The 16,525-nt window shown below is 35.0% G+C and overlaps 1 protein-coding gene and 2 non-coding genes across 3 annotated transcripts; 1 reads left to right on the top strand and 2 right to left on the bottom strand.

Annotated features, from left to right (window-relative positions):
* Nucleotides 1–511: 511 nt before the first annotated feature.
* Nucleotides 512–9,686, top strand: LOC130648113 (uncharacterized). Its single transcript, XM_057454137.1, has 3 exons — nt 512–1,112; nt 7,594–7,816; nt 8,971–9,686. Exons 1-3 carry the CDS (start codon nt 967–969, stop codon nt 9,190–9,192), a joined length of 591 nt encoding a protein of 196 aa, XP_057310120.1. The 5' UTR covers nt 512–966; the 3' UTR covers nt 9,193–9,686.
* A 5,042-nt stretch (nt 9,687–14,728) lies between these two features.
* LOC130648336 (U8 small nucleolar RNA) lies at nt 14,729–14,870 on the bottom strand. Its single transcript, XR_008982943.1, has one exon. It is a non-coding gene; the product is annotated as a U8 small nucleolar RNA (small nucleolar RNA).
* Nucleotides 14,871–15,740: 870 nt separating this feature from the next.
* On the bottom strand, nt 15,741–15,881 carry LOC130648335 (U8 small nucleolar RNA). Its single transcript, XR_008982942.1, has one exon. It is a non-coding gene; the product is annotated as a U8 small nucleolar RNA (small nucleolar RNA).
* Nucleotides 15,882–16,525: the final 644 nt, after the last annotated feature.

The following is a 16,525-nucleotide window of genomic DNA, read 5'->3' as shown; positions in this document are numbered from 1 at the left end:
CACGTCTTCTCTTCTGAAAATGAAATATCCTGCTTACTCTGTTTTTTCAACGCGTTAGCATTGCATTGTTGTAGGTAATGTTTTCATAATTTCTTGTTGTGATGGTGTAAGTATATTTTAAGGGAATGTTGTAAAATTATGACAGTGTCTGGGAGCTGACTTTTATTTTTTTACTGGTCTTTTAGCAGACAAAAACACAAAATAAGTAGCACTCTTCTAGTAGTGTGTCTATATAGTGGCAGATCGACAGAATTTAGGCAAAATTTTAAGATCTTTATCGAATAGAGTGTTAAAATGGATTTTAGAACAGGGATTACATGTCTTCAATCAGAGAGCACGCGTTAAATAACACATCATTACTTCGCGGTTTCGCCAGTGAGCATATGTGAAAGAAGCTTTGAATACAAGACACTAAAAGTTAGCAGGCTAACTTTTAGTGTCTTGCAGGCTAACTTTAGGTAAACTAGTAGGGTTTGTTGGAAATCAAATTTATATTTTAGCCAAGAGACAACCACTTTTTGAGTTGGAAAACATGAAATATTGTTTTATGCGTCACATGTACATAACGATATTTAGTTGAACTATATTTGGCAGCAAGTAATATCACCATTATGTTTGATGTTTTGGAGGAAAAATACAAAGTTTTAATGCAAAACCTTTCTTTATCAAAAAATCAAAATCAATCAAAAACCGTCAATTTAGAACAAAATAGAACACGAGGAGTTAATTTCACGAACACCAGTCTGCTCAACTTTTACGTAAAATTGTACTACATCCTAATCTGGAAAACAGATTTCTCTACGTAAACCCTGTTTGTGAATGTTGAGCATCAATATTAAAAATGTGAAAACAGATGGAGAATTTCTTTTGTTTTGCGTTTGTTCTTCTTATAAACAAAATTCCAAATTTTTTGTTGCATATATATTTCAGTGAACATGAAATCATAGTATTCATACGTTGTTTGTGATGGGTAACGGTTGTGTTCACAGTGTGGAGACGAAGAAAATCGAAATTGAGATCCCATTAAAAGCAACTGATATTATCCATTTGAAACTATCGTGGGGCAAAATCAAGCCGAAATGGAACGAAATAAGTAAAATTGCTTTTAAAAGGTAGTGAGAGATACTTTTGCATTTTTTTTGTTTACTCTGTATATATACTATTATTTTCACCTACAGGAAATTTTTCGCCCAACATGTCCTATCCAGTATTAAACAAGTTCGGTCTTTTGTTACTTGTAACAAGAAGCCCTGCGGCTTTAAGATTTCTGTCATTAGCCCAAAGGGTTTTGAAATTTAAGGTAGACCTTGAAAACGGAGAATTATGGGGTAAACAAATCACGAGTGTCACAATTCTCAACTAATTTTGTAACTAACCTTCAATGTTAAAATACAACTCAATAAATAAAAAATAAAAATTTTACATAGCTGTACAAAGTATTCTAAAATAACAGTTAAAACTTTAATTGCTATTTGACGATTCGAATATAATAACTTCTAAACGAGCTCAATTTGAATGATGAAGTAGTTCATTGTTTATTAATTCAGTAATAAATACATATTAGCATTTGAATATTTCAGTATTTAGGCCTTCAAAATTTACTCTTGTGTTGAAAATTTTTTGAAAAAGCTGATTGTACATGGTCTAAAAAAAATACGTTTAAAATAAGAAACAAGAATACAATTCTACCATTAACTGCATTAAAACCAGGTTGTTTAATTATTGTCCCTGTAACCTCTCTTTGCCTCTTTGATTTAAAAAGGGAATTTAATACAAAGATACAAATCCATCCGACGTGATGCACAGGTATATTATACATATAAATATGTATATAAATTTAATCAGGCCTTTTCATATCTTTGTTAAACAAGTAACATATTAAGCAGGCGATGCATGATTTTGAAACCTGTGGACAATACAGGATTTATTTTGTTGAAATTGATTTATTGAATTCAACTGATTGTTTATTATTCTTTTTTGATTCAAATTCTCTAATTTGAATTTCTTTCGGGGAGTTGGATTAGTTGCAAGTTTTCATTTTGAGGAAACTGATTGGTCATTGTTCTGTTTGACAAATTGAATGCTACAAGTTGAAACATAAAAGGGTACACACACAATAATTTTTTTTCTTAAAATGAGCATTAAATACTCTAGGACTCCCTATCTAAGCTATGGCCTTTCCTGGAATTAATAGACAAGATTTGTAAGGCTAGCCATATAAAATATACAGACATTCTATTTATCTATGCAGAATAATTATATATACGGTACGTACAGTATAATTAGCCGCTTATACAGCTACTTATACGATATATATCTTTTTACTTAAATTTTCACTTTTCTTCGTTATCGATCTCCACATAGTCATCTATATTTTTATAGATCAACATAAAGCTGTGCTTCAATTAAAATCAAGGAAAAGAACAAGAAACGACTTCGCAAAAAAAAATATAATTTTACTGTAGCTACTGTAGCTAACATATATATGTCGTCTATATTATTATCAACAAAACTATTCTGATTTCAAGAAAAAACATGGAAAAGACGCAGTTAGCTGTAAAGAACACAAAGAAGCTTTTAACGGCTCATTATACTAGGCGTAGCATCTAATTATCCTGCATCGGCTAACTATATATTGTTACATGTTAATTATCAGTTCACCTGCTGCTCAGTGCAAGCAACAATAAACTTTTGTCACGTTTCGACAACATTTTGCAAAAAATATAAAAAAATCCTGTGCTAATATGTATATCTTTTTATCTGATAGAAGTAGTAAGTATCTATCTATCTGTCTAAATTTCAAATTGACCTCAAGGACTGTCAAAAAGATCATTCTCTTTGATGTAAGAAATGAAAATAATTAACTTTATCACAGATAGAATAATAAGCTGAAATAGAAACAACTTTAAACCCACCTTCCACTCCTATATAAGTTAATCATCAAATTTTTATAAAATATTAGTTTTGGACAAAAAAGTATTCGTAATTACGTACTGTTAAAACCTAAAATTCAGTTGTTTTCCTTTAAACTTATTTCGGATTTAATCCGATTTTAACGTCATTACATTGCTCAGGAATACAATAGTTAGATAAGATGGCTTCAAAAGATGGCGGACGTCTAACCGACGTCTAATGTTAAAAAAGCCAACAAAAACGTCAAGGATTTAACTGTCAAGGATTACTGAATCCAGTAAAAAAGATAAATATCGCCGATGATTTCATCCATTTTAACTTAACCGCAATGATGCTTCAAGAAACGCACATAAAGACAACCAGCATGTTCGAACTAAAATCTTCTACTGGCGAAACTCTACATCTCTATAACTCGGGGAACGAAAAGAAATCTTCTGCCGGCGTTGGAATTTTAGTGAGACCAAATAACAACAAAATTACCTTTGAACCGATCTCCGACAGGATATGCGTCATACGCACATAAATAACAACACCATCAGTGTATATGCCCAAACAACTAAAATAACTAGAAAAAAAAACCCGATGAAACGCAGAGATTCTACGACGCATTAACATCTGTGGTCAACAAAGTTACAAAAAGACAGACCAAAACAAAAATGAAATCCAAAGAAGACGAGCTAAATAAAATTGTTGGAAAATATCCAAAAAACAAAATGAATGAAGACGGAGAGAAGATGATTGAATTTTGTAATGCACATAATCTACGCATCACTAACACCTTCCTTAAACACAAACCAATCCACCAAACAACATGGACTTCGCCTGCATCATTCAAAAACATTATGGATGCAAAAACAAAAACAGTAAAAAAAACCCCATACGAAATCAAATACATTATATAGTTGTAAAAAACAACAACATTACAGAAACCTTCGCCTCGCGAGCACACACAACTCATATAACCAGCTCCGATCACAAGCCCGTAATTACAAATATACAAATCCAATGGGTCACAAAAAGACACAACAACAACAACAACAACAAAAAAACCAGCTAAACATCAAAAAATTTGTCGACAAAGAACTGAAGCAACAATACAAGGATCTAATCACAGCAGAACAAACCATTGGCTATAAAAACAAGACCAAGAAAGCTGATAGAGATGATATTCAAAAACTGTCACAAATGCAACGACGAAACATTAACACAAATTTTGAGAATACACAGAAATTGAATACTGACTGAGAATCACAACGTCCTGCGACAAGAGGAAAATCAAAAAATACGAAACTCATTGAAAGGTCTTGAGAATATTCCGAACAGTGATAAACAAATGTTCGAAGCAGTTAAGAAGCCTAAGCAGATGAAACCACGAGAACCACTACTGATAAAAGGAGCAGATGGGCTGACAAGCGACGAAAAAGAACAAACCGAGATACTGATTTCTTCAGAAAAGTCTTCTTAAAAAATTCAGATCCCATGCCAGACATTCAACCGACTGCATTGACTATACCCTTCACGAGCGAAGAGATCAGGAAAGCAGTATTCAAGATGAAAGTGCAGGCTACGATGGGATTTAAATAGAACTCATAAAGAACGCGTCAACAAAAATATTAGAAGTAAACGCAGATATCTATAACAATTTGGCACAAACTGGCAACTGTCAGAAAGAAATAACATACGGACTGCTACGACCTCTTCAAAAACCAGGAAAATCTAAAGGAACAGTGTCAAACCTGTGTCCTGTAGCCTTACTGCCGATCCTGAGAAAAATACTTGCAGCATGTATCATGGCCAAGATCAAGACAAAAAATAAGTAACGAAATCCCACTTACACAAGCCCCATACAGACAAGAAAGATCGACAACGGAACACGTATTTTCCTGCAAACAAGTCAATAAAAAAACAGCGTCAACAGAAAAATACTTTTTGAAGATCTCACCTCCACCATCGCAAATAATGAACTCCATATACTCAAGCAACTACTCGATGTCGAACTTGCAGTAAAGTGCGGAGACGCCGTCAGGAAAAGCTTCAAAACAGACACCGGAGCCCCACAAGGAGATTGTGCGAGTGCTGACGAATTTAAGTACTACCTTGCAAAAGCGATGTCTTCTACCATCAACAACTTCAATCCAGACCACGCATACACACAAACAAATATCAGCTATGCCATACCTGATCAGTGGTTAGAGCATAACTACTCAACAACAACACAGACAACACACGTTGACATAGAAATGCAGTGCGCAGATGACATCAGCAGAATTAGCAGTAACTACAACACGATCCAGAAATACAAAGCTGAAATCACATCACAGTTACTTCACAATTATGTCATCAACAGAAACACAACAAACTGGAAAAATATAGATTTCTCGGCTCATTTCTAGGCAACAAAGAAAACATAAAAAGAAGGAAAAAACTTGCGACGTCAGCAGCTAACAACCTCCATCACATCTTTAGCAACAAAAATATCACAATTAAAACTAAAATGGTTCCTCGATATTTTGTATAACTGTGACATATGGACACTCACAGGATCTGATGCGGAAAAGATCGATGCTTTCCAAAGAAGACTTCTACGACTGCGATGAACCCTAACGCTGTACAACAACACAAGGGTTAAAAAATGGAGTGATGAAATACGCAAAAGACGGTCAAGATGGTTCGGCAAAATCCAGCAAATGAAATTTAATGCTCCTGCATGAAAAGCAATGCAGTATGCAGAGATGCCTTTTAAAAGGCCAAAAGGCAAACCCCCAACGACATGGTCAACTAATGTCAAACAAAACTTAGCCATCTTAAACATAGATTGGCAAAACGCTCGCGAAGTTGCGGTGCATCACCCAAAAGACTGGGAACGAATGATAAAGAAATTATTTTAATCTTTTTTTTACAGTATCGATACTGTAAATTTATTTACGAAATATCGAATGAAATGAAAATGAAATTCCTGGTTTATGTTTCCAAGGACTTAATTTCGGATGGTGCAACAAATCAAACGTCAAAACTCAAATTTTACCGGCTTTGTTGATATATACGAAAAATTTCCCTCAAGTCCCCTATTAAGATTTCGATCGTTTTGCTGACGAATGAGAATTCAAAATTACTTTGATGTTTGCCGGATACGCAGAAGCTCTCATTAAGACGGCGATCGAATTTGCATGCAAGTAGGTTGTTTAACCTTGTATAAGCAAGGATAGCTGCTTTCTCACCATCCAAACAAAGGTTAGTTTTATTTCCAAATAAATTGTAATCGTAGGCTTTATAACCGCTTAACTATAAAAGCTTGTTCCTGTTGTCTGTTGAAACAAACACACATCTGAATAATTTTCGAAACACGTTTTGTTTTGATTTTCTGTTAGTTTTATTTATTATTTATAACATCAAATTCTTGCTTGTTTATTTTTATAAAAAGAGGTGAGATTGAAAAATATTTTAAAAAACCAAGACGACAAAGCTTTGTGAATGTATTTCAAAAAAACTCTGCGATGCAAATTCGATATTTTGGTGCCGTTAAAAAAAGGACTCCTTAAGATGTCCAGTAAAGCAAATTCTCTCGTCGATCCCAAATTTTCATCAATGCGATATATTTATTTATCGTGTTGTCGTACGCAATCGATATTTTTTATAAAACCTAATTAATAAGAGAGAGAGAACTAAAAAGCACTTTGTTAATAGAGATTGTTCACTACTTCGTGTTTGCAACCTTTAATCGCTTTATTATAAAAATACTAAAATTCTAACCAGGCATTATTCTTATTTCTTTATTTTTCTAAGCAATAATCCGGATAAACTATCTGAGTTCATTCGCATGCAGCTCCCAGTTATGGGGACCGCGGATCGAATCCCGCTCACTGCCAGGCAGTATGTTAGTGATGAACAAAGTAGTTCTCTTTCAGTATGACTTAAAAGTATTATACTCGCCCGTCATGATCAGAGGTCTGATCGGGGTGAAGCATTCTCTGTTGAGAATGAAATACGGATGTGCTATGATAAATATTCACCTATGTATACACACCATCCGGATAAACTATCTGAGTTCATCACTAACATATTGCCGCACGTAGTGTAGAGGGTTCGCATGCAGCTCCCAGTTATGGGGACCGCGGATCGAATCCCGCTAACTGCCAGGCAGTATGTTAGTGATGAACAAAGTAGTTCTCTTTCAGTATAATAGACCTATTGTTTCAACCTTAAACCTCAACCTTACATCCTCGTCGCCACGGTTTGTTGCCTAATGTCAAAGCCACTAGCGCTTACTTGACAGCTAACAAGACCACCCTTGTACAGGCTGCTTTTCATAACCAGTATATTGGTTACTATGAATAAATAATGATTTGCCTCGCTGTTACACAGTCTGCGGCTGGTAAAAGCAACTTTATCGAGTCATCGTTCTTCAGGGCAAGAACGATGAATCTTAGATGTTCTAACACCAAGCTAAAATGACCTTCGTGAACCTTTTTCGGGTTTTGCCGTGTTTCCGAGATTAAGCTGTGTGAAATCAAAACAAAATTCGGAGAAATCGGAAACAAGCTACGCGCAACCATTTTAAACAGAATACTGGTATTGTTAAAAAGATGTCTTTAAAACTTTTCTTGAAAATATGTGAATTGGATTATAGTAGTAACAATGTATTTGACGAAGAAAATAATCTTTATTTTTTATTCCTTGCAGATGGTTTGGAACATATCCTGAAATATGGAGTATGTTTAGCACTACTGCAAAAAACGTGGACGATTTGCTGGAATCGCCGTCCATTATGAATCATTCGAAGAAATTTGAAGAATTATTTGAGATTGTCATTTATAATTTGCATAAACGCGAAAAACTTGTCGAATCGTTGATTGAATATGGTAAATTTCACCATTCCTTTGGCGCACAGCAAAGATTCGCTACTGTAAGTATTGATGAAACTCCCTTAACCAGTCACAAATATAAGACACCAATTATGGTTCGGTTTCACGTGACAGCATTTATCACTATAGTGCAAAAAGCTCACTAGGTTATTTTTGTCGCATGCGTACTATAAAAAAATGCGCACGCGCTAACAAAAGAGCTTGTGAGTTTTCGCGCTACAGTGAAAAATGCACTCACGTCAACACGAGTCTTAAACACAGCGTTGCCGTCACGTTAGGTAAAATATCGAAATTAATCACGCTTGATTACAAGTGCGCCAGTTGTTAACCCTATTTGACATGGCATTTATTGGCCCTTGTAAGTATGGGAGAAGGTAAAAACATCCGACTGTCGATAAATTCTGATAGAATAATGCTTTTAAAAAAACTTACATAATTGAAGTGTAAAAAAAAAGAAATAAGTTAGGATAATAATTTTCCTACTGATGTCATCAGCAGTTTAAAATCGGACAAAGTACCATTGCTATCCAAATCGCAGGAGAACGTTCCGGCCGAGTGGTTATGGTCAATATGTTGACATTTTATTTTAATTCTCTCTAAGTGATATCAAGGTGGTATAAATACCATTTGTAACAAATGTTTCCGCTTTTGCTGAAAGGATAAGTACTAGGAAGGGACATTCTGAAAATCCGACACATATCGTATATCGGATCAAAATTGTGAAAATTTAGGGAAGACGGGTTTCTGAAGTGTTTTAAAACTTAACGAAAATGTTAAAAATAAAAACAACCTGTAAAGTTTTCACATTCTCATGATCATTAAATTACAACTTAGAGCACTTTCCCCTTTTAAAGGGTTTTCTTTGATGTTTTTGAAAATTGTCGTGTTGTCATCAACAAAACAATTAAGAAACAGTTGAGCAAGTGTTTCTGAAGATTTTAAAAGTTGAATGTCTCGGCACCTCCATATCCCCGTTTATATATGCTAATATCATGAGAAACTGTTGCACTTGGTTACGATACCCATTTTATAACCACTATAATCAATCAGTTTGTTGCAAAACAAAATTTTAGGTAAAGCCACTATATTTACTTAAACAATGGCAATTCTAAGGGTTATTTTAACGCATAACACGGATGACGAACGTTAAATCGCAAAAATTTTTTAAACATATTTCATTGTCTCTTTTTTGTAGACCTTAGCTACAGGTCTGAAGTTTGCTGTGTTCTCGTATTTGCAAAATGATCATAATCAGGATGATTGCAAAACACAAGAAGCGTGGGACAGTCTATTCAGCTTTTTGTCTGGGTTGCTGAAATTAGGTATGCGAAAAGCGATTGAAGAAGAGAAAGCAGATGGAAGAGATCCGAAACAATCAACTAGTCAAAAAACAATATTTGAAGAATTTTCTGTTTGAATTTAAACGAAAGTTTTTTTAAAAAAGAAATCAAGCAATGACATCGCGGCGAATATTTTTTCAGGTATAAATAAAAACTGTAAGGTACAAGATCAGATAAAAATAATATTGTAGCTGTGACAAGCCCATTAATTCGTTAGTTTATGGACACTAATCCGTGTCTTTCGCATTGTTTGAGATGGTAATGAACATATTAGTGCATACAAATATTTTTTAACTAAAGGAGACAAGCAGGCGCATGAACAATGTCTTAAGCACACTTTAAGACGGCTTAAATCACTTATTTTACTTGTACATATGTATACATATCAAATTTGTTTGTTAATAAAATACGTTGATGCTTTCGTTGCTGTTTTTGTTGTTGTTGTTTTTGTTGTTGTTGTTGTTGTTATACACATGCTAAAATCCCAGACGGAATACAATTGACATCTCTCCAAAGTGAAAATTATTGGTGCAAGAAAATTGTCCGCTTTAAATAGATGTCTGCTTTTTGCGGAATTTTAAACGAAGAAGATTCTCATTCTAAACTAAGAGACAATGTGTTAAGGCATAATTCATAACAAAAAATACAGACTCAAGATTTACAAAGTACTTTGATTGATAACTCTTTCTTATCGTTGTTGACAACAAACAACACAATAAAAAAAGTTGTTATCTCTGTTAACACTGGGCTTTTTATAATACAGCAACAAAGAGAGGAGGGCATAAAGCGCCTGCGGGTCATAAATCTGGAACTAATTATGCTTAATACAAACAGATTCCACGCAAAAGAGTTTTGTGGTGACTTCATTGGGATCATTTTCTTAATTTTGCAATAAATTTAAATAAGCATTGTTGGTGATGCGGCTTAATTTCTTTAGTTTAATATCTATCCATCCCAAGTACCACTGTCCGTCTTATAGGCTATCCACTTTAGACGCTGTCTGCTTTAGCGATTTTCCACGTGTACTAGAAACGAGGGTAAAATTTCAGAGTTCGTCCCAAGCAATTATAAATAGCGTTTCTATTGAATACATACGTATTGCCGTCAGTGAAGGCAAACAGACTTAAGCTATTTAGTTAATTTCAAATTCTTTCTCATTAATTGTGCTGATGTCAACATGCTCAGCCTTCTAAATTTTACCTCAGGCGGCCGTTGCGTGGATTGTTTCGTAATGCGGACATGGCCTAGACTGACAGCAGTGCATTTTAACGCTGCTTGCTTCCTTGCACATCTGCAAAAGCAAAGCATAGGCAGCTGCAAAGCTTTGACAAGGTAATTATGTTTGGTGATTTCGAAAAATACCCATAAATCGGTCTTTTGCAATAATATTATATCTGGAATTGTAGCGGCTAGCTATTTTTAGTTTTAACAAAGATATAAAACGGTAGTGAAACATCATAAGTAATAAAGGACGTTAGTCAAGTTTCAACGTTGTGAATGTGATGTATTTGTCAGAAAAAATTGAAGACATAAAAGGAAAGTGGTCTTGGTCCCTATAGATAGCTAAAACCATCGAAATAAATAAGTAAAATGATTTACGTAAAAAGAAAAAAAAGAAGAAGAAAACGGAATAGACAGATAAAAAAAAGTTGTAGTTATTTTAAAAAAATTACATCACAATGTTTTAAAAAGCCTGGAATGGAGCTTATACTGCAAGTAATAACGTACCATTAGAATGTCGTTATTGACTAAAGAAAACCCCCGTTCGCAATTAGCACTCCTAACGCTACTCCTCAAACTAACATTTTTGGCTCCCAGAAAGACGTACAGCCAGCCACCCTCTTCCCCAAGGTTTTTTGCCTTTTTAATATGAGAGAAGACGGCGAAGAATACCGTGGTATCGTTAGGTGATTTTTGGCCGAAATATGGCCAGATCATGCAAAAACGTTATACGTTAATTTATGCGACCAACAATAGTATGAGAGTAAGTACGTTTAGTTTAGTACAAGAGTTAGTACGAGAGTAAGTACGTTTAGTTTAGTACGAGAGTAAGTACGTTTAGTACTAAACGCACTTACTCTCATACATTTTCTTAAATTATACAAGAAAAGTTATTTTGGTGGCGTTCTGAACCCAATGGGAGTGAAGAGAAGGGAAAAATAATTTCTGGATATATGTAGACAGCTTTAGATTATAAAAGCCTGCCTTAGATATTTAGGATGGAACTGAAGTGTTTCTCTGTCATCAAGATAAAGTGGAGTTATGGGTCATAAATTAATTAGATGTGAAGTTTGTAATATAGAACAAAAGTTTTTTTTAAATGGTATGATTGTTGAATTCTTGCTTCAAGGATATTCTGTAATTTTAAGATTTGTTGAGCTAAAATATTAGAATGTTTCAGATAGTTCAAAAGTTTTCAAACATTCTGTCTTGTAAAAGAGCTACTGAAGGACACTTTAGTACAATTACTTTTTGTAGGAAATAATTTGCAAAAAACTATTTTTTTGCAAAGTTAGCAAGTTTAAACATCTTGTTTAAAATACCTCCTTGATTTGGATAACCCTAACCCTAACCCTAACTCTAACAAGTATGAGTACGTGTAATAAAAGGATATAATCTAAAAGTGCCCAGCAAAGTGTCCTATAAAATATACTTCTCTTTCGAAACCATACTTTTTGCTAAAATTAAATTGAAATAAAGATTTGAAATTATGACATGATTTTAGGATGATTTGATAAAATTGAGTCACAACATCATAGTTTATCATAGTTCTTAAGTTCCTGATTTAAACCTTTTTTTAGAAACACCGATAAACGATTTTTAACAATATATCAATTTTGACAAAGATACATGTGCAAAAAAACATTAAGTGTTAAGTTAAGGTGTAAAAAAAAAGGTGTGCTATGTTTGCTTGGTGCAAACCAGTTTCATATTTGCATATAAATTCAATTTTGAAAAAGTTTAGCTAGCCAACGTTTGGTTAGAACTAAGCAAATGTTTTTTAAAAATTTGACTAGCTTGATAATAAAGTTTGTGGTTTACAAATATAATCGACCACATCTCTGTTCGCTATTTTAATCTTGACCGAAAAAAGGTGCTGGCTAAGGAGAAAAAACGTAATAATTATGCGAAAATGTGAAAGTCAATAATATTTCAATATCCGGTCAAGGATCAGGGTACCTTTCGCCATCATCTATCATATCAAGAAAACAAAAAACCTGGGGACGAGAATGACAGCCAGCATTATTTTATAGGCTGGTAGTTGTTGTCGGGAGGAGGTGCATATCTCCGATTGCCAACTATACAGGGAAAGTGGAGAAGGCTGTGCGAAGGAGACATGCATTCGTTGTGTATTGATGTGAATAAGATGACGAGAACTGTTTATTTAGTAGTAAACCTAAGACGATAGCTTGTGGAAACATCCGCGAGGACTCGCCCATCACCCGTAGCCATGGAACAGTCAATCGGTCTCTTGCACATCCTTATTTATCTGTTTCGAACACACAAAATACGGCTAGGATTAAATAGATTCGCATTTTTAGATTCGACTAGTGTATAACTCAGTAAATCAAGCAAACTTTTTTGACCAAAAGTATCACTGCCTTCACAATATTTCTTTCCTTAAAGCAATGTACGGTTACTTGAAAAATAATATAGTAAGATTATATAGATGCTAAGCAAAGATTGATTAATCTATTTTTTCTGGAAATGTCTTCACCAGAAAATGTGTGTTATCGCGACAACAGCATGCACAGAGGAATTTTCATTTAAAAAAGACAAAATGGTAGACCCCCGTGAGCTAACCAGGTGGAATGCTACAATCGTGGAGACTAATTGACATCATTTTTCAAATATCGTCAATTTAATGCAGTATACAGGCTAAAAAATCGCTAGTCTTGCGCACGTGCAGACAGTGGCATTGTGGCACCTCCACAACGAAATAATCCACGTTTAGGCCCACCAAGATTCCGAAATTCGGGGAAAGTGGTCGCTCCGAGGTGAGCTGTAATTAGCACATTTTAAGAGTATGGAATTAACCAAATAGCTGAATTTTTCTAAGTCCGCTGCTGTGAACATTGACAAATGAACCTCAATTTGCCCGAATCTAATATTAGAAATATGTAATCAGTTGCAGAAGCGAAAAACGACGGCGAACTTTGTTTAACGAATAGAGGGGACTTAGCAGCCTTAATATTCTTAGATTCTTAGCAGTGTTAGTGTCTCCCCTCTAAAAAAAATGCTGCAAATCCAAGAGTTTTTGCTGGTTTTTCTTGTTATTGCGAGGCCGTTATAGGCCTGTGATTATAGGTTTTTTACAAAAAAATAACAGCTTTTTGCTTTCATTAATGCATAAGTAGACTATGTTTGTATAAAGTGACGTTGTAGCTACAAGGGATGAGCGAATAAGATTTTTCGACAGACACAGCAAAACCGATCAAATAAAAAACAACAAAATAGATGCACGTTGGTGAGTAGTCAATTTTTGCTATCCTATACCTTGCAACAACAGAAGAAAATGTCTCCATGCCACCTTTGTTTTTTTAGAGCTTCGTGGCGAACTGGAAATGTCTCCATTGCACCCTTTGTGAAAAAGACAACACATTATATGGCTCAGAAAAGATGGTTAGTTTTTTTTTTAAGATGTAAAATTTACACAATCATATTTTATGACATTGGGTCGCGTTACAACCTTCATGTATGTCATTCTTGATCTCACCATACGATATGGTCTATCTTGGTATATATATGGTATATCATTACAATAGCCGTATAATAGCCGTGTCGCTCAAAAACGGCTCCTGCGCAGGAAATCTTCCACCTACAAATAAAAAATGCGATATATTTTTATCAACTTTGCTGCGATAGATGAACTCATTTTGATTTTCCATGGGCTGTCTACTAATCTGTATTACAATGGCGGTTGCCATTAGCAAGAAGCGAATTCCAGTAAGTTTTTCCACGGGTTTACGACTAGTTTTTTGAAGTAGCACATGCTCTATATCTTCATATACATCGCATTTTTTCTGTCTCTGCGCCAGTCCAGAGTTATACTATGGACGCATTAAATAGCCATATATTTTATCAACTTTGTTGCAACGTGTGAATTGTTAGATTTTCCTATTGGGTAACGGCTTTTTTATCTGTCTGCAAGAAAAAGGTTGTTTCAGAACACGCGAATTTTTCATATTTCGACAAAATAACAAACACGATATGTTTTTACCGACTTAGCTGTGATCGCCTTCGTGTTCAATCCATAAAGCCCGATTTTTAATAATTTTAACCAGCAAGTTTTAACCAGCGTCGTTATGCTGGCTACAGGTGTTAAAATTGGAGGTCTCTTTTGAACCTGCTTATTAACGCTTCTAAAAGCGTTTTAACTTCGGTTAAAATGCCTAAAGATGATCTGGTATCTTTTTTTGTCTCGTTTAGGTGTACATTTATTTCCACAAATTTTTAGCACAATATAATTATTTCCTGTGGAAGTTAAGTAGCTCGTCAAGCTGTGAGAGGTTTATCCTGCGTCATATTCTTTGTTTAAAACAGACATGGCAAAAAATTGTGGGCGCATTTTTGTAAAAAAAAGTAGATTTCTCTATTTATAATACGATCGTGATCAGACTTAGACCATAAAGGTTGGTGTAGACCTTTAGGCCTAGAGCGTATATTCATATAGAACATTCAGCTCCATGTCATTACAAACCTTACTGAGGATGACATTAGTCATCCACAGGTAAGGATTACACCATACTTATGATGACTGAGAAAAGATGTTAAAATATAGCAGTTTAGCTCCCTTTGTAAACACTTGTGGCGCAAGCCTACACACGGTACCGTGTTGTTCATGTTTACATATTCTTTGTTGTTGACATTTTTTATCCAAATAATTAAAATTAGCTGCAACCAAGGTATATAGAAGATTCAAATTTCAGTTCGAGTTAGCAGCAAAAGATGCTACTTTAAATATGATGAAACAAGGTACATTCTTGTTGTTAAACTTAGTTGCTCCATCAGATCACCTAATAATAACGAATAATATTGGAATTGCAATGGATAGCAGAAAACGATGGGGTATATAAACGATGGGATTTTTTTTAGTCATTTTTTAAAGAGTACCAGCAACCTCCAGATATAAGCTCACTTAGATAAATTTGTTGAATAAAACGTTCCATTTTTACTGAGCAATACGCTTTGTATATATTTTCTACCTGCGTGTGATTAAGAGATTAATTTCTTAAAGCAATTATTCCTGGGCTTTTTTTCCCGAACGGTAAAAGGGGAAGGGAGGGAGGGAGGGGGTAAAGTGTCTGCGGGCTATAAATTGCGGACTACCCATGCTTAACGTGTTTAATTCTAACTGTTCAGTCAGAATATCATAGTGTTCTGGGCCCTGGGGAAGAGGTTAGAGGAGAACCTTAAAATTCATTCGTAGGGATGCGTCAATGGGGTTATGCAGTTTATCTGTATCCTCAATTTGAAAGATCTTGAACCGAAAATACCTTGACTGAATGAACTTTTTAAAACTTGTCGTATTATAAGATGACCATCCTCCCTAGTCCTTCCTACTTCTATTACCCATTTCTTTACACGATTGGCTTGTCAAGTTTCTATTTGCAATGAGACGGTGATTAGACGTAGGTCGTAAAGGGTGTTGTAGTCCTTTAGGCCCAGAGCGCATAATCATAAGATCATTTAGCTCCGTGTAAACACTTACCTTACTGAGGATGACAGTAGTCATCCACAGGTAAGGATTACACCATACTGATGATAAACATGTTAACATTGTTCAAATATAATGGTTAAGCTTTGTGAACACTTTTTGTGCATACTTTTCGTTTTTTGATACAACAACATATTATGATTGCTTTTATCTTTCACCAGGTCCAAGTTTGATCACGTCATGGGTAAAAACTATTGTATAATTAGTCCGTCGTTCATAAACTAAAATCTTGTAAGATTTGATTAATACTAGTCGTTAGCGCGTGGAAAATCCACGGGTTCGCCTATCCTTTTTATACCGCATTGCGTGCTTCTCGCTACTTGCGCAGCTAAACTACCATTTTGCGTGACAGACAGACGTATACGGGTATTATAGCATAGACTAGCCGTTAACCCGTTGAAAAATCAACGGGGTGCCCGTCCTTTATATATCGCATTTCGTGTTTCTGTAACAAGACGCAGTTTTCGCGGACAGACAGACAAAATACGGCTATTATTAAAGAGACTAGTGATTAGCCTGTGAAAAAATTCACGGGTTCACCCGTCCTTTATATCTACCCGTCGCAACAAAGTGGATAAAACTATATCGCATTTGATATACGTGTCCCCGTAACATGGTTTTCTAACTCAGCGGGGGGTCCGCGCAGAAACAGACAGACGGTGGCTATTATTATAAAGAAGTCGTTAACCCGT

The sequence above is a fragment of the Hydractinia symbiolongicarpus genome, chromosome 6 (genome assembly GCF_029227915.1).
Source record: "Hydractinia symbiolongicarpus strain clone_291-10 chromosome 6, HSymV2.1, whole genome shotgun sequence".
Taxonomy (NCBI): domain Eukaryota; kingdom Metazoa; phylum Cnidaria; class Hydrozoa; order Anthoathecata; family Hydractiniidae; genus Hydractinia; species Hydractinia symbiolongicarpus.
This window is presented reverse-complemented; position numbering and strand designations above follow the sequence as displayed.